The sequence below is a fragment of the Saccostrea echinata genome, unplaced genomic scaffold (assembly GCF_033153115.1).
Source record: "Saccostrea echinata isolate AGI-Se365-2 ecotype Australia unplaced genomic scaffold, CSIRO_AGI_Sech_v1 ptg000017l, whole genome shotgun sequence".
Taxonomy (NCBI): Eukaryota; Metazoa; Mollusca; class Bivalvia; order Ostreida; family Ostreidae; genus Saccostrea; species Saccostrea echinata.
The window spans coordinates 7202583-7221359 of NW_026889766.1; the positions used below are offsets into that span (position 1 = coordinate 7202583).

Below are 18777 nucleotides of genomic sequence, written 5' to 3' on the forward strand. Positions count from 1 at the left end.
TTTTTTATCTCTAACTGGTAAATGACTGAAATTTATCTGCTAGTTATTTTGTTACTGACGATAGAAGGTCTGCATATCTTGTTTGGAAGCTGTTTGTTTTGCTTCATCAGCTAGTCTTTCAGTGTATGCCTTTCCGCTTGCTCTTATACTCTTCTATACTTCTTTGTCTATTTCCCGATATTCTGCTTGGAGCTGGTCTTTTTTTCTTTGATTTAGTTGACAACATTTTCTTTTCTTTTGCTTTTCTACTATTTTTCCATGTACGTGCATTATGAGAGATCTGTTCTTCTTTTTTTCTGCAGAATTCTACATGGGAAAAAAACTGTTTGTGTAAACCCGAAATTCGATATTGTCGTTTGTGTTGGGGTGTGGGGGTGGACTTATTTCCCCAATAAAAGGATTTGGCATATATAGTTCGATCATATTACCAAAAATAAATAAATAAATAAATAAATAAATAAATAAATAAATAAATAAATAAATAAATAAATAAATAAATAAATAAATAAATAAATAAATAAATAAATAAATAAATAAATAAATAAATAAATAAATAAATAAATAAATAAAAATGGTGAGGTGGAAGGGGGTGAGAAAGCAGTAGTGTATGAAGTAAAATGAACAATTTTCAAATTCAAACTACAGTAAAAGACATGTTCCTTTAATGGAATAATTTTTAAATTAAAAAAATAGTTTGTGTACTCTAAATTTCGTTTATTTATTTATCTATTAGCCAATATTTCGATTTTGGTGTCAATTACCCCCAAAAAGTAACATCCTTCACGTAGGTGTGAAATACTGAACAGAAATTTTGATCGGGTTAGATTTTTCTGAGAAACCTATTTAGAGGGGTTCCGAAAAACTACACGCGAATTGATGACATCACAGCACAAAAATCGGGAAAGCGGAAGCTCCGATAGGATATGCAGTGGTTTTCCAACAGAAACTGATTATATCGGTGATCTCTCAGATCATAATGTAAACATCAGGATTTAGGCAGCTAGAAAAACACCACGTAGGAGCGTAAGTGTCAGTTGAAGGCATGTGGCTGCGAGTGTCAAGTTTCTTTTGGGATTAAGTATCTGCACCCGTGCACACACCCCGCTTCTGGTTGTGAATCAGCCAGACTTTGTGCATTTGTAGCATCTTCTGCTTATAATTTATATTTATGGGATTATTTACTCTTATGTCATAAAGCAATTTGAAGTACGTAAGGAGAGATATTGTTTAACGCATATATCACACCTTGTTAGTTCAAAATAGGTAAAGCCAAAAGAAAAAAAATGCATGTTTTCTTGATAAGGGTGACTCATATGCAATTGGTCAAACTGGACATTTCTTCAAGGTCAAGGTTAAGTGATGAATACATGTGACATTAATCTTGTATGCATTTTGTCCTTAATTTAATTGCGAGCTTGTTAAAAAAGTTTCTTTTGACATTTTGTCACAATGATTTTGTTTAATGTGTGCAACACATTGATGATGGTATTGGCAACTTGTTTCTTTCCTTGTGCTTTGAATGATATCATTTAGAATTTCATTTGTGTCCTAAGCTACTCTCTCAGTAAATGATGTACAGGGTAAAAAAAGATAAATATTTAAGTTAAATTTAGAATTTTTTTGCAAATCACTTTCCTCTTTTCATAGGATGTGACCAATGGTATTGCCAGTTTGTATTTGTTTAATATGAAAAGTCTCTCATTGGTCTCGGCATTTTTTTTTTTTTTTTTTTTTTTTTTTTTGCTTATCTACCTATCAAATAAGATAACAGACTGAAGTGAAAGAGGAAGGAAAAATGGGAGTAATTTCATTTGAAATAAAAGCTGTGTAGATTATTTAGTGAAAAAAAGATATTGATACAGGTTAAACACTGCATTCTTCAAAGACTAAATTATAGAGTAAAAGAATAAAACATCCTTGTTCAGAAAGATTTGATTAAAGTTATTTTTTTAAAAAAAAAAACATTTATTCTTTTTCACTTATTAATTTAAACTGACATAATAGCTCAATATTTTCATCTTCTTTTTTGGCCTGTTAGGAAAATTTTGAAGTTGCAAAAATCTTGAAACAGATTGTACAGCCACATAAGGACTTGATGTTAACAATGTAAATTGATTTATATACTTTTTTTGAATCATATTCACATTGTTCAATTAACAATATGTTATAAACTAACTTGGTATTGTACATGTTATAGATGCATATACTGCTTCTTTACTCATCGTCATGTTACAGAAGTGGGAATCAATTGAAGTTTTACATGTTGACCCAATTTTAAGTAACCAACATTTTAGACTATATAACAGTGTATAATTTTCATTTTTTATATAAATATATATGAAGTTCATGTATCATACCTTCTTAAAAGGGGTAGGCCATCATTGTACACTGTTGTAAATAGTGAAAGTCATCATTATTAATTTTATCATTTCTATTAAGTGGTGTACCTCTTAAGCCTCAGACTACAGAGTTGTACACAGAGAGATGATACAAGTATTCCCCCCTCATTTTGAGGTTTTTGAGTACCTGGGACTATTTCATCAGCACTGCAGTACCGTCCAATGATAATTAACTTATGTACATTATATTATTGAGGAAGTAAAACATGTAATGCTAAACAAGATCATATCAGGAACTTAACATGCTTAAGAAATGAATATTTGAACTTCAAATTTAGATGCACTACATCGTACATATCATAGAGAATCTCTTACCAAGTCTAAAACACCCAAGTGTTTTTTAAAATGCACATACTATTAAATAGAAAATTTTCATGGCCACATATAGGCAACAAATGGGGGCAGTGGATTAAAGGAGCAAAGGCTGTGTTCACATATTTTTTTTCAGTATCAATTTTCTTAGATCTGACCTATATTTTCCAGATGAGTGACTACGTTAAAGTTTTTGGAGCAGGTTCATTCTAAGTAACTAGTTGCCCTACTTGGACCAAACTTGCATGGGTGATACATCTTAGGATGCACACTACTGGACTTTCTTCAGATTCTGAATTGACCTACATTATCCATATGAGTGATCAGGTTAAACAGTTTCTTGTAAAATGACTATAAGCCCTCTGCTAACCAACTTTGCATTGAAGATACATTTATTGATGCACACGACAGAGTTGCTTTTATTAGATGCTGGATCTGACCTACATTTTCCAGAAAAGTGACAACGTTTAAGTTTTTGGAGCAGGTCTATTCGCAAGCAACTATAAGACCTACATGGATCAAACTTGCATGAATGATGCTGCTCATTCATGTAGGGATGGACACTACCAGACTTGCTTCAGATGCTGGACTTGACCTACATTTTCCCGATGAATGACCAGAATTAGATTTTTAGAGCAGGTCCATTCCCAAGTAATTTTAAGACATACCTGACCAACTTGCATGGATGATGCATCTAGGGATGCACACTACTGGATTATTAGATAAGTGTGGAACTTTGCCTTACTTAAACTTAAAGACAACATTTGTTGATGTGAGCTCTGTAATCGCTGATTACCCATGTTTTTTTTAATACTACAGTCAAAGATAACCAAAATTTGTTACATATTTTTACTGTATCCAGTTATTTTGTTAAAGCTTTTAGGTTCTTGCAGGTGCCATGATAGTACTTCACTGTAAAAGTGGAAACTGATGAAGTGGAATTATTGACAAAATTATTGAATGACTAATTATCATCAAAGTTTCCACTCGTCAGTTTTTAAATTAATATTTTTGTTAAAGAGCACTGTGAAGTACTACCAGAAAATCAAAGTTTTCACGCGCCATATTTCTAAAATATCGAAATCGTCAAACTTCCAACCCTTCTGATCAATATAATCACTTTTACTGTATTGTATGCAGATATCCATTGTATACACGCTGGTAGGAAACACTGAATGCTGTATTCTGTAACAAGACAGACAAATTATTATTTATTTTGATTTAATTAATTTCCTTGATTCTGCATTAATTGCCCAGGAAAATTGATTAATTTCATGTAGTCAGAAAATTATAATATAATTCTTCTTGAATATTTAAAAAGAAATTATTTTCCTTTTTTGCAGGGTTCCTTTAGTATGAAAGATTTTCAAATTCAAGTTTATTTTTTCACTCAGAACCGTCTAAAACATATGGTACCTGAGAACAATGTAAAATTATAGAACTTATTTACGTGTAGTTTGGACTTTCAGCTAGAACATTTCTACATGATGTACTGTAGTTTGGATTTTCAGCTAGGTGTTACTGACAAAAGACAAGTTGATGTCACAGGAAACAATTTTTCTATCAACTAAACTCTGTAAAATTGACTTGACTTTCCTCTGCTGAGGCTTGCTCTATTGTGAAATATTCACATAATTCAGTCCACATTCATTGCTTTACAGTTTGGTGTGACGAAAGTACAGTCAAACTTCGTTATCTTGAACTCAATGGGGCCAAGAAAAAACTTCAAGATATCCAAAGATCTGAGATATCAAGGGTGAAATACTTAAAGAATAAGTAGTTGGGACATCCAAATCACTTAGACACATTCATGGTATTTGAGATACCTGTGTTCAAGATACCGAAGTTCAACAGTATAAGCATGTCATGATCACTGCTTACCAAGGTCCAAACAGTAGATTTGTTACGTAATATTATACTGGTAACAATTATTGCTGTTTTTGAGGTCGATACGATGATTGATCCACCTGAGGAGTACAATGTTCAGCGAGCCCCAAAAGACACATAAAATGATAGCGACCTTGAAAGCTATCACTTTCTGTGTCTTCGGTCAATATCACTTGACATGGGTCCTTATAACCACATTTTGACCTACACTGAAGTCCATAATTATATGATATTATTTAAGGAATGATAAGTACCCATGTTACCAAAGCAAGATTTCTGTTTTTGAGCAGGTTTATTTTTGAGCAAGTTTTGTATTTTAGAGCAAGATTTCTATTTTTGCTTCCATCTTCCTTTTGAATGTTGTCAAAATTATAGAAAGAAATCAGTGCAGAGGATTAATTCTCCTTAAAGCGATCCTGTCACTAGCACCCTAAATTACAATGCATCCTATACCCCCCCCCCCCCCCCCCCCCCCCCCAATTTAATCTTTAATCTTGCCAGCTTAAATGGAAAATTAACCCTTCAATGTCTCAGAAAGATTCGCAGGTATAAACACAATAAATCATTGGTGTTCACTGTATTGAATGTGGTGTCGGTAATTCGTGTACTTTATTTTACAGAATAAAGTACGAGGATGTAATAATTCTGTTTGTCCTTGAGACCTTTATGTTGAAGTTTTTTACTGCAGTTGATAATTTCACTTAATATGTTTTACTGACTGGAATAGAAATAAAACTCCATAAGGAAGAAGATCCTTGCCCTAAGTGTAAAAAAAATTACTGTGCTATTTAGGGATGACTCAACTTTTAAGGAGGAATATCCCAATCATGATGTAATGATAAGTGAACCTTTTAGATCTTCCCGTAAAGAAGAGTGTTTTTCATGTATAGTAGCTTAGTTTGTTTTTCCTAGATTTTAAAGAGGAATTTACCATAATTAGTAATACATGGTGGTTTATATTGATATAGCATGAAGAATTTTTCAAAATTTTAAGAAATATGCTTTAATCATGTTAATATAAGTATTATAAAAAATGATTTTTTTTCATTGGCAAAGCCCTTTAAGTATCGATCAGATAAATGCACACTTTGTGCAAATTAGATTGCAATTGACATGATTGAAAATTTATTTTATTAAAAAATCAAATTTAAAAGTACATGTAAATAACGTTTAAACATAAATTACATTTTAATTACTGACTTCCTTAATATATGAGCATAAGTCAAAACCTATAGCAGCTGGAAAACAAAACTACATATTAAGTTAAAATAAGCAGCTGACCTGAAAAACAAATGTTCACAAGTGAAAATAGTACTTCCTGATTTTACATTTAAAAAACCCCCTCAACTCTTGTGTGTGCATGTCGACAGTCAAAAATGTACTTCAAAGTGTCAACATTAACTGCTCTTGATCCATCTTTTATCATTCCACGAAATTAAGTTTCTGTTGAAGTGAGTGGTTATAGCTAGAATTTGGTACACAAGATTTTATTTTGAATCAATTTTGATAAGATTAGAGAGCACTTTAATGTGCCATGATTAGGGATAAGGGATGTGCGATTTTATCGGTATACCGGTATATCACGATTTTTTATCGTGTGATACGTATCGTGATACAAAGACTAAAATACCGGTATTTGGTACATAACTAGAAATATTTACATTTCCAATGTCTTTGTCCGAGATAAAATTACGAATTGTAAAAATACTTTATTTCTACATAAATCTACTGGTTCATCGATAGGTGCGGTAAAAAAAAATCACGTGCGGGGCGGGACAAATAGAGACAGAAGCGGGGCTATTAGCACGGTAATTTGCAGAATCAGGAGCATGTAAATATAAGGAATAACTGTTTAATTTTTTGGATTCATGACGATGATCAATCGATTGGCTTGCGTGATAATTTTATGCATAAACGCCTTTGGCGTTTATGCAAATTATCACGCAAGCCACTTGATTGATCACATCATGAATCCAAAAAATTAAACAGTTATTCCTTAAATATTCATTTGTTTGTTAAATCTATTGAATGACAATTACAGGAAGTGTAAAAAATGTTGAAAACAGTTAAACAACTGCATCCAAACATTCTTTATATTAAATAAATAAATATTTAAACAGTAAAGTTATGTTTTTATAGCATATTTTTAGGAAATATTATGGAAATTCATATGAAATTGTAGTAAAAATTGTATGTAAAAATATCACGATTTATCATGATATTTTTTGGGGAAAATCGTGATATATCACAATACAAAATTTCTGCCGATACTCATCCCTAGCCATGATGTACACATTTAATTTTGACTATTTACATCATGTTACATAATTATTTTAAAATTTATACTACTGTAAGAGTATTTCATACATAACTCTTTCAGTAATTTGCTTTATTAGGTTTGTCACTTTGGAAAACAGCCTATTTCCATGTATTTATACTGTGTGTATATTTTTAGCACTGTTTCTATTTTTAGCATGGGTTTTGGAACTGAGTTCCAAGGGAAGAAATCCCATGAAGTTCTTCTTCGAATCCAGGAGCATGAAATTCGACTATTGGAGGTGATGAAACGGTGCCTCAACATCCGAGTCAAGAGTGATCGCAACTATGCAGACGCCCTTTCAGGATTGGTCAAAGAAGCCCAGAAATTTACTTGTCCAGAATTTCAACCCATGCAAGCAGTCTTCCAGGTTATTTAGATTTAGTCTTAACTCCCAAAATTCAGATTAATACATTTATTGTATACAGGGTTATATTTGCCCTGTGTTATTTTAGCCCAGTCACATTTGCAAACAATTTTGCCCCATAAACACAATCATATTTAAAGAGAGATAACCCTGTTTTGTCTAGATTTGCCCCATTTTGAATTCACCTACTGACAACAAGGGCAAAAGGGGCTGAAATAAAATGGGGATGAAAATTTTCCTGCATACTTGTACACTGCAGGTTGACCTTTTACAATAATAAATAGGGAGATTTGAATGTATAATATTATATTTTTCTCTGTGTTTTTAAAAAGTTAAAAGAAAACGCACTTATTACTGTAATGGGAAATAAGGGTAACTACTTGTAATTTCATTAGTTGTAACATGTATTGTGATTGGTTAACTTTAAGGGACATGCAAATTGATTGGTTAACTTTTTTGATTGACAGGCCTGGGATGTGGTGCTACAACAGACAGACAAACTGTTACAGTACATCAAACAAAACGCACAGAAGATGGAGTCGGAGACGCTGACACACCTCACCGATCTCATCAGCAGGAAAAAAGACGCCAAGAAATTCTACATAGATGAACGGAGTCGCCTAGAGAAGGATTTCAATAAGGTTACTAGAGAAAGATGTCTGTTTTTTATTCAGCAGTGTGTACTTCTATAATTGATGATTTTCCTCAAAGAACCACTCTAGAACTGTAGATAAATTCATCTGAGACTCTTTCCCTATCAAATTCACAATGGGCAGCTTTGGGTTTGGAAACTATTAAAAAAATAATCTGTTCACTGTATGCTTTTATAATTAAGGCCAAAAAAAATTATTCAATAGTTTCTCAGGTACTGCCGCATCAGGTCAAAAACGGCCGCATTGATCAACTTTATTGACATTTTGAAAAGGGAAATAACTCAATTTTCTATTTTTCCAAGAAGAAAAAGTTAAATGAGTTATTTCCCTTTTCATAACAATAATAGATAGACGTTTTTATTAGGTAAACAATATTCTTCTAGTCTATACAGTCCTTTATTAATTAACTTTTAAAGAAATGTTTAGAATAACATAATTTAAAGTTGAATACATTATAATTAGTATATTGAGAGAACAAAAAAGTGAGAATCAGTTAATATCATCATTTTGTTGAACGACGGACATGAAAAAAAGATACCTGGTAAAAAAAAAAAAAAAAAAAAAAAACCTGCCTGTCGCATTGAATTTTGAAATTTTTGGCCTGAGAAACTATTAATTAATTTTTTATGGCCTAAACTGTATCTTGTAGATAAAAAGTCAAATTTGATACTTTAAACATATTACATATTATAGTTGTGTATTCAGCACCTTTTTCGGAAAGCAGCTTCCGCTAAATCAAGTACACACTAACTCTCTTGTGTACACATATAAAGTACAGTTGAACCTCGTTATCTCAAACTCGTGGGACCAAGAAAAATCTTCAAAATTCCGGGTATTCGAGATATCAGAGGTAAAATACTTAAAGAATAAGTGGTTGGGACTTCCAAATCACTTTGACATATCCATGGTATTTGAGATATCAGTGTTCGAGATATCGAAGTTCAACTGTATGTACATTCTGAAAGATCTAAATCAAATCTACGCTAACTTGTTGAAAAATCAGTTTCTATCAAATATCCTATTGGTCAAATAAAATACATGTACATTTACAGTGTATTGTATATGGCTGGAGTGTCAAAGAACATCAAAGCAACTAATATTTTGATATTTTATTTGAGTCTAGAATTTATAATGAAGCTAGGACTGTTCCCTTTCTAAACATCATTGCTATTCAATAAGATATATGATATGTGGATGTAAGTTCAACATAATGCTGTATAGGGGTCAAAATTGGCAAGTGGTTAATTTCCTTTGATTTTTTTTTCCTTTGCCCCCAACTCATAAGTGTTTATGAGTACAATCAGAGTAAAGTATGCATACAACATTATCATATAACATCCTGTATTCTACTACGGTTATTGCAAAGATCAAAGAGGTACCACGGCCATTATTCTCCAATAAATCACAAACGTCATCAACAAATTATCGATAGTTTTAAATCGGTTTCCTCTTATTTTGACTGCCTTCACTAGGAAAAGGATAGAGGTATTTGATTGTGATGCAAATTGGTGGGAAAAAATTTACTTTTGAGTTCAGATTACATCGTACTTTTTCTAATCCTTGAGATACAAATGAACGAGGATAGCATTCAATTGTGATGTAATAAGACACTAGTGATGACGTCCAAATCTAATTTCAGCTTTTCTATATATAGAAGTTTAAAATATTCGCCGTAGCAGAATAGAAATAATACCCTCGTCGTCGGAATTGTTGGAGAATACACCCCTCAGTCTCGAGATTTTGTTGGCAAAAAAAAACCTTGCCCTTCGGGCTCAGTTTTTATTTGCCAACAAAATCTCTCAACTATCGGGGTATATTCTCCAACAATTCCTCCGACGCGGGAATTATTTCTTAAATAACATATGAATAAATTGCTCTTTCTTGAAGTCATGACATCATAGAGTGCTAATCCTCTGACAATTAATGCTTTACATTATTTTCCCCCTAATACAGTATGAGGTGGTGTGAATAACTCAGACCTGTTTACTCTTACGATTTCGCCGTATTTTGTACAGATTTTGAGTCCAAAATACGTCTCACGTTTTGCCATTCTGAAAATACGGAAATCCGTTCTTTTGGATTTTAGCACTTAGATTTCGTTAAGATCAGTCTCAGTTTGACAATTTTTAATTGCTAAAAAGGAAAGATTTCAAACACTTCAGTGATGTTGGGTTGCCAAAATGCGGTGGTTTATAAATGACAGAAACCCCTTGAAAGAAAGCAAGGTATGATGTTTTTATTAAACCATGTTTTGGTAATCGGAAATGTAGTTGTCCTCTAGTTATATATTTAAAATCCATGGAAATTGAAATTTTACAGGCAAATGTCAAATCTCACGGACAAATCTAATAAAAAATACTGAGAGACAATGGTCTGATAACTTATAAACATTGTGTGCCTTTGACAGGTTCAGGATGAGGTGATGTAAATTACTGATAAACACTGTGTGCCTTTGATAGGTTCAGGATGAGGTGATGTTAATTACTGATAAACACTATATGTCTTTGACAGGTTCAGGATGAGGTGATGTTAATTACTGATAAACACTGTATGTCTTTGACAGGTTCAGGATGAGGTGATGTTAATTACTGATAAACACTGTATGTCTTTGACAGGTTCAGGATGAGGTGATGTTAATTACTGATAAACACTATGTCTTTGATAGGTTCAGGATGAGGTGCAGAAGAACAAACAGGAGTACAGTCACTGCGTGATGAGAGTAACGGCGGACGAGGCCAAATATAACGACATCAAATCCAAAGGTAAACAGAATTACAAATGAATATAACGACATCAAATCTAAAGGTAAACAGAATTACTAACAAATATAACAACATCAAACCCAAAGGTAAACAGAATTACAACCAAATATAATGACATCAAATCCAAAGGTAAACAGAATTACAACCAAATATAACGACATCAAATCCAAAGGTAAACAGAATTACAACCAAATATAACGACATCAAATCCAAAGGTAAACCTAATTACAACCAATATAACGACATCAAATTCAAAGGTAATCCGAATTACAACCAAATATAACGACATCAAGTCCAATGGTAATCGGAATTACAACCAAATATAACGACATCAAATCCAAAGGTAATCAGAATTACAACCGAATATAACAACATCAAATCTAAAGGTAAACAGAATTACAACCAAATATAACGACATCAGATCCAAAGGTAATCAGAATTGCAACCGAATATAACAACATCAAATCCAAAGGTAATCAGAATTACAACCAAATATAACGACATCAAACCCAAACGTAAACAGAATTACAACCAAATATAACGACATCAAATCTAAAGGTAAACAGAATTACAACCAAATATAACGACATCAAATCCAAAGGTAATCAGAATTACAACCGAATATAACAACATCAAATCTAAAGGTAATCCGAATTACAACCAAATATAACGACATCAAATCTAAAGGTAAACAGAATTACTAATCATGCTTATGGTCAGGAAGTACATGTATGTCAAAATGATTCTCTATTTAACAGAGGGACAAAATTCGGTAACTAAAACGTTCAAGTCCAAATAAATCTATCGGATTAACCAGGTACCCAATATCAGTTCCATCAGAGTTTTAGCAGATCCCAAATACTCGATTGTTATCTCGAATTAAACTTAGAGATATCCAATGATTCAAGATATCCAGGGTAAAAAATGCTAAGCTTAAGTAGTTGAGACTGCCATCTCAGACATATTCCTTGTATGCGAGATATTTGAACAAGGTCCCAAATATCAGTTTCACTATAGAGTTTTACCAGATCCCTAATACAGTCAAACCTTGTTATCTCAAACTTGATGGGGGCCAGATTGAGCTTTGATATCTAATGATTCGAGATAACCAGGATAAAAAAACAAAGAATAAGTTTGTGTGACTGCCAGCAAACTTCAACATATCCCTAGTATTAAGATAGTGTTTGAGATAACAAAGTTCAATTATATCAGCTAAACTAGGTCCCAAATGTCAGTTTAACAAGGACACAAATTAAATCCAAATATCAGTTAAACCAGATCCTAAATATTATTTGAACCAGGTCCTAATTGTCTGTTTAACAAGAACACAAATCCCAAATATCAGTTAAACCAGATCAGTGATATCACTAATATCAGTTAAACCAGATCACAAATATGGCTTTATCAAGATCACAAATATAAAATGGTCCATATCCAAAAAATATAATATGTGCTTGGATTCATTTCCTAGCAGATAAACTGAGTCCATGTAAACCACAATGATACATAAACCAAAATTTAAAATACAGTATCAGGTAAATAAAACTTGCAAAACTTGAGAAAAATATAGAGGAACATTTTTCTGCAGCAGTAAATTTGTAAGGAGATGCAGGAAGATTTGGTTATAAGGAAGACACTGGGACATTTGATTCCGCTCCCTTATCCTTTATTCAGATATTTTTTATATCTGTAGTAGGAGCATAGTGCCAAGTCTCTTACAGGATTCATAAAAGTTTTCCTATAACCAAGATTTCCTTACAAGCGAAATCTGTATAACAAATCTTTAACAGCGTCTGCATTTTTTCATCTACACCAAAAAAAATTTTTCAGGTGGAAAATCCTCTAAGGTGGAGGATGCCAAGGTGAAATACCAGAAATCCGCGGCGCGGCTACACCGGATCCACAATGACTATGTCTTGTCGCTACGGGAGGTTAGCGCGTGCCAGGACGGGTACCTTACACAGACACTACCGAGCTTCCTCAATTACCATCAAACATCACAGGAAATCCTCGTCCAACAATGGTAAAATTACAGTAGTAACGATGCATGATCTTATTTTTCTACAGTTACATCTTGAAAAACGTAAGCTTTGATTTATTATTATCTTTACATTGATTTAATGAAAGCAAACTCTGTTCTCCTCCATTTTTTAACTTTAAATTCTCCATAATATTAGCTACATAGTTTTGCAGGACTGGGTTGAGATGATGCCTTGTTAGTAAATTTTATACCTGTCGAGGCAAAGCCGAGCAAGGCATGAAATTTACTACCTAGCTATCATCCCGTATCCTGTCAGTACAAAACTATGTAACTAATTTACCATATGAATGACCTGATTACATATTCAGGTGTCTACGGTTTGTGAAATTTTTTCTCCCCACTGTAAGTTTCATCACTCCCATTCAGTACTTATGATGACATGTTGTGCTACGTAATACTGTTTTATGTCTATTGAGTGTTTTGTGCAGTAATAACTTACACACAGTTTTGAAAAATTTTAGTAAAGAAAGAAAAAAAGGTCTTTACTGAGGTTAGTTAACTTTTTATTAGCTTACTTGAGCCGACGGCTCAATTGAGCTTTTCTGATCAAAATTTGTCCGTTGTCTGTCGGCGGCGTCGGCGTCGTTGTTGTCGATAACTTTTCACATTTTCATCTTCTTCTTCAGAACTACTGGCCCAATTTCAATCAAACTTGGCACAAAGTATCCTTGGGTAAAGGGGATTCAAGTTTGTTCAAATGAAGGGCCACTCCCTCCTCAAAGGGGAGATAATTACGAAATAGCAAAAAATTAATGGCATTATTGAAAAATCTTCTTCTCAAGAACCAATGGGCCAGGAAAGATGAAACTCATATGGAATTATTGTCAGGTAGTGTAGATTCAAGTTTGTTCAAATCATGACGCCGGGGGGTAGGGTGGGGCCATAATGGACTATCAAAGTTTTACATTGGAATATATAGGAAAAATCTTCAAAAATCTTCTTCACAAGAACAGCAAAGCTATGATTGGTCATATTTATATGGAAGCATCCTCATGTGGTGTAGATTCAAATTTGTTCAAATCATGACTCCCGGGGTAGGGTGGGGCCACAATGGACGATCAAAGTTTTACATAGGAATATATAGGAAAAATCTTCTTCTCAAGAACAGCAAAGCTATGATTGGTCATATTTATATGGAAGCATCCTCGGGTGGTGTAGATTCAAATTTGTTCAAATCATGACCCCCGGGGGTAGGGTGGGGCCTCAATGGACGATCAAAGTTTTACATAGGAATATATAGGAAAAATCTTCAAAAATCTTCTTCTCAAGAACAGCAAAGCAGTGATTGGTAATATTTATTTGGAAGCATCCTCAGGTGGTGTAGATTCAAGTTTGTTCAAATCATGACCATCGGGGGGTAGGGTGGGGCCACAATGGACTACAATTAAAGTTTAACATAGGAGAATATAGGAAAAATCTTCAAAAATCTTCTTCTCAAGAACAGCAAAGCCATGATTGGTCAAATTTATATGGAAGCATCTGCAGGTGGTGTAGATTCAAATTTGTTCCAATTATGACCCCTGGGGGTAGGGTGGGGCCACAATGGACAATCAAAGTTTTCATGGAGTATATAGGAAAAATCTTCAAAAATCTTCTTCTCAAGAACAGCAAAGCTATGATTGGTCATATTTATATGGAAGCATCCTCATGTGGTGTAGATTCAAGTTTGTTCAAATCATGACCCCCAGGGGTACGGTGGGGCCACAATGGACGATCAAAGTTTTACATAGGAATATATAGGAAAAATCTTCTTCTCAAGAACAGCAAAGCTATGATTGGTCATATTTATATTGGAAGCATCCTCGGGTGGTGTAGATTCAAGTTTGTTCAAATCATGACCCCCAGGGTAAGGGTGGGGCCACAATGGACGATCAAAGTTTAACATAGGTGTACATAGGAAAAATCTTCAAAAATCTTCTTCTCAAGAACAGCAAAGCTTTGATTGGATATATATTTTTGAAAGCATCCTCAGGTAGTGTAGATTCAAGTTTGTTCAAATCATGACCCCCGGGGGTAGGGTGGGGCCACAATGAACGTTCAAAGTTTTATATAGGAATATATACAAAAAACCTTTAAAAATCTCAAGAACAGCAAAGCCACGGTTTGTAATATATGGAAGCATCCTCAGATAGTGTAGATTCAAATTTGTTCAAATCATGACCTCCAGGGGTAGGGTGGGGCCACAATGAAAGTTCAAACTTGTAGAGAAAAAAGTCAAAGTTAGTCAAAAAATTATGTAAGCAGTGTAGATTTAATTTTGTTCAAGTCATACCCCCCCCCCCCCACTCCCTTTTAGGGGTAGGTTGGGACCATTTATGCATTTAAGCTTTTCAATACTAAACTGATTTTTGAGGCGCATCGCTAACAGCGATGTAGCCTCATTGCTGTTGACCCCCATTTCTTTCTTTTCTGCAGCGACAAAGGACTCTACAATGTTGATTCTAAATACGCCATTGAAAATAGTGCAAATGTTTATTGACAAGTCGGTGATATTCATTGTCTATTTTAAATATCAAATAACATAAAATCCCACATATATATGTTGTTTATACTTTGAAAGCAACAAAGATAACAAAAAGACACAAAAACAAAACAAAAACAGAGAAAGTGAGGAAGCAACAATAAACAAACATGTGCGCTACGCGGAGTAAGATCTATTTGCATCACAACAGCTCGTACCATAAATTATTATGCCTTGTAAGGCGACATTGCTTGTACGAATATCTGAGAAAAATATACCATGATTTTATTTTATAAAACATCACGAACAATAGGAACAAGATGGTTGTTTTTATAGAAATAGAAGGGATATCATTATTTTTTCACTCGATGAAACAAATAGTAAGATGTTTAACTGAATAAATTTTTGCAACAAGCGCCACCTTTCGTGAAAAAAATTCCACGAGGAAGGGTGACACGAAACGGTGAAATGATCGGTTTTTGGTGAAATGTCAGTTGAATATGATGAAATGTCTGATAAAAACTGCAATGACTGTGGATTTCAATTTATAGGTTTACTAATACCGTATAAACATAGACTTTTTGAGTTCATTTTATCGAAAATATCGGAGGAAATCGGCCGCCATGGACATGTTTCACAGTATACCGTATACCACACCTTGTTTTTTTTTTCTTCAGTCCGTAAATATTTATATGAACATTTCATGTATACCACTTTGGATTACGTAAAATGCCATTCTGATTGATAAAACTAGTCTAAGACAAAGTATTGATATTTTTAAAAAAATGCACTTAATGAAAGAAACGGAAAAACTTCAGATATGAAATTATATAGAATTATTCAATAATCATTCATTTCTAAATTCTCGTTCATTATTTCATCTTTCTACTATGATTGTAATAAAAGAATTTAAAAAAAGTATAATTAAAATCAATTATAGATTAATTTAAATATCAATGAATTATAATTGATATATCAGACTATCTTTTAAAAAAGTGTTTTGCCCTCTCCCGACTCACTGGCTAAAAATGCCACGACTCAAAATTTTTTTAACCTCAGGATTTTTTTTTCATTCCCTCAAGATGTATGTTGAATATTTCTGAGTAAAAAAAATTTAGTTTTCTACATTCAATGCGATGCGCCTCTCAGGCCTTCAGGCCTTTGATTCCTTTTTTCCTGGCCACAGTGCTCAGGTGAGCGATGTGGCCCCTGGGCCTCTTGTTAATACATGTAATTGTCTATACACACTCAACAAGCCTTACATGTATGTTTATTGACAGTTAAAAAGATTTAGGTTAAATTATATAAAAGAAAGATAACTCCGTATCGACCATATATTTTCAAATGACCATGTGTAAGTACATGTATTACACTCCCATCACATGACAGACTACCAACCAATCATAAGCCAGGATTTCATGGAAAAATTATCAGAGGTGGGGTAAGATCAAGTACAAGGTGAATAAAATGACTTACAAGTCACTGTAGGATACAGGTATTGAATAGCTAAGCTGGCCAAAGCACTAGCTGTATAACTTAGAAAGCCTGGGTTTGAGAACTGTTAATCAGTTGATGAAATCATTTCCTGGGTGTGGTAATTCTCTAGGTACATACCCGGTACATGTGCAATGTATATCATTTACCTAGATACTGTGAATCCCTTTATATTCTTGAGAACTTTATTTTCACGTAATTTCACAAGACAGTCTGCTAGTGAAAACTTCATTCTTGCATATGTTTGTATTCTTAAAGATAATATAGAGCAAAAACCAAAATTCATAATAAAAAATTTGTTTTGCTAATAAAGAGTAAATGACTATCTCATGAAAATTAAGGGACATGAAAATTTGATGATCTACAATACATGTAAATCATGGAATTCTTACTACTTATTTCTATATCTTTGACAGTAAAGAGATCCTTTTGCAATATCAAGAATTGACGGATCTATCCAATGAGACGTGTTGTGAAATCTTCAGGGAAACCCGAGAAGCCATCGAAAAAATCAACCCTGAGAAAGAATATTACAATGAGGAGTTTGTGAATCAGTTTAGGTAACGGCGGGAAATCAGAATAGAGGTGTACACTGAATCATATGTGCTAATTACAAAACTGTTTCCCTGCTTGTTTTAATTTTATAGATTAAAACTATAGCCAAACAGGGTTGAAAGTTTTTGATAGAAAACTCTGTCTTTTTATATCACAAGTTTTTCAAAGTTTGTTAAGTGTTAAACTTTTATTAATTTTTTTGTACTGCATAATGATGATTAGGGTATATTTTTTTTGTCTTTTTTTTTCTTTCTGCCCAATTCACTAATCTTGACTATGTTCATAAACCTTCAAGATTTTGAAACTTCAATTTGAGCCAAGATGAAACTCAAGACCCAAACCATTCATATAAACAAAGGTCAAATAATATTTTTAGTGTCACAGGAACTTGCCAATGCATGGACACTGCTTTTTACATTCAATCTTTGTTTTTTACCAATGCATATTAATTGTTCTTTGTTAATACATTTTTTACCTATAAATATTGAGGTAAAGTTAAGAATTTGTGAGTATTTTGATTATTAAATGTGTTTTATTTCTGTAGTTCCGACAAAATAGAACCAATAACATTTGAATTTGGTAACACACTGCTGGCTGACTATGTAGGGATCCTAGAGAGCAACAAACTTTCCCTCAGCGACCTCACAAGTACAGACCTACAGACAAGGTGAGTACTAGATGTACAGGGGTGGGTCCAAGGTAGGTAGTACATCCAGGGGTGGATGTTAAGTGTGTACTGGATATACAGGGGTGGATCCAAGGTGATCAGGCTTATACAGGGGGATGGATCCACGGGTTTAAGATACAGAGGAGACACATGCAGTAGGGATCACTTGCTAATGTCTGTTGTTTCTAAATCTAAAAGGAAATTCTAGATTTTCTTTGTGAGTAAAATTTTGAGTGGATTTTGAAAGACATTGCCACAATTACGTTTAACTTTGATATTTACTTTTTGTCACTGATTGGTTTGTGACAAGTTGGAAATCGGGGTTGAATAAATTTGGCAGTGCCTTTCAAGACAGCTTATTTATCCCCTACATGGTAAATCCAGAGGGGAATATTTTCTGTCTGTGTACATGACATGTCCCTCCTCCCCCTCCCCCATATTTGATGAGTTGTTGCAGAGTCCTAACTAAGCAGTTAAAGGATTTAATGTATGAATATTTTGGGGGGTTTTTTTATGGAGTAATTTCAAAAGAAAAAAATATAATTAAGGATAAGGTCAATTCATTTTGCAACTAGATGATTGGGTTCTCTCCCTTTTTACATGATTAAAAGTGCAATAAAAAAAATACACTTTCTTTGAAAAGTCATTCAAATTGACAGTTTTCTGTACAAGTTTAATTATTGTCTGTAATCCAAATTGTCAATAATAAATTTACAATTAATCAAATAATTTCTGGGAAAAATTTTTATTTTTAAAACATGAAACCAATAAAACTAAAAAAACCAAAACAACAGTGTGACCCTCTTAGTTACACACTGCACATTATTGTGAAGTTAATTGCAGGTGTAATATCTCTTACACT

General features: G+C 33.4%; 1 protein-coding gene across 1 annotated transcript in view; it reads left to right on the forward strand.

The window, feature by feature from the left end:
* Nucleotides 1-876: 876 nt before the first annotated feature.
* Nucleotides 877-18777, forward strand: part of LOC133189169 (tyrosine-protein kinase Fer-like) — a 38518-nt gene continuing 20617 nt past the window's right edge. Inside the window, exons 1-7 of the mRNA XM_061324577.1 lie at nucleotides 877-1023; nucleotides 7072-7285; nucleotides 7750-7923; nucleotides 10601-10697; nucleotides 12528-12720; nucleotides 17110-17253; nucleotides 17793-17915. Of these exons, the coding sequence (XP_061180561.1) occupies nucleotides 7073-7285; nucleotides 7750-7923; nucleotides 10601-10697; nucleotides 12528-12720; nucleotides 17110-17253; nucleotides 17793-17915 (944 nt within the window). The 5' untranslated portion in view covers nucleotides 877-1023; nucleotide 7072. The remainder of the gene's footprint in view (nucleotides 1024-7071; nucleotides 7286-7749; nucleotides 7924-10600; nucleotides 10698-12527; nucleotides 12721-17109; nucleotides 17254-17792; nucleotides 17916-18777) is intronic.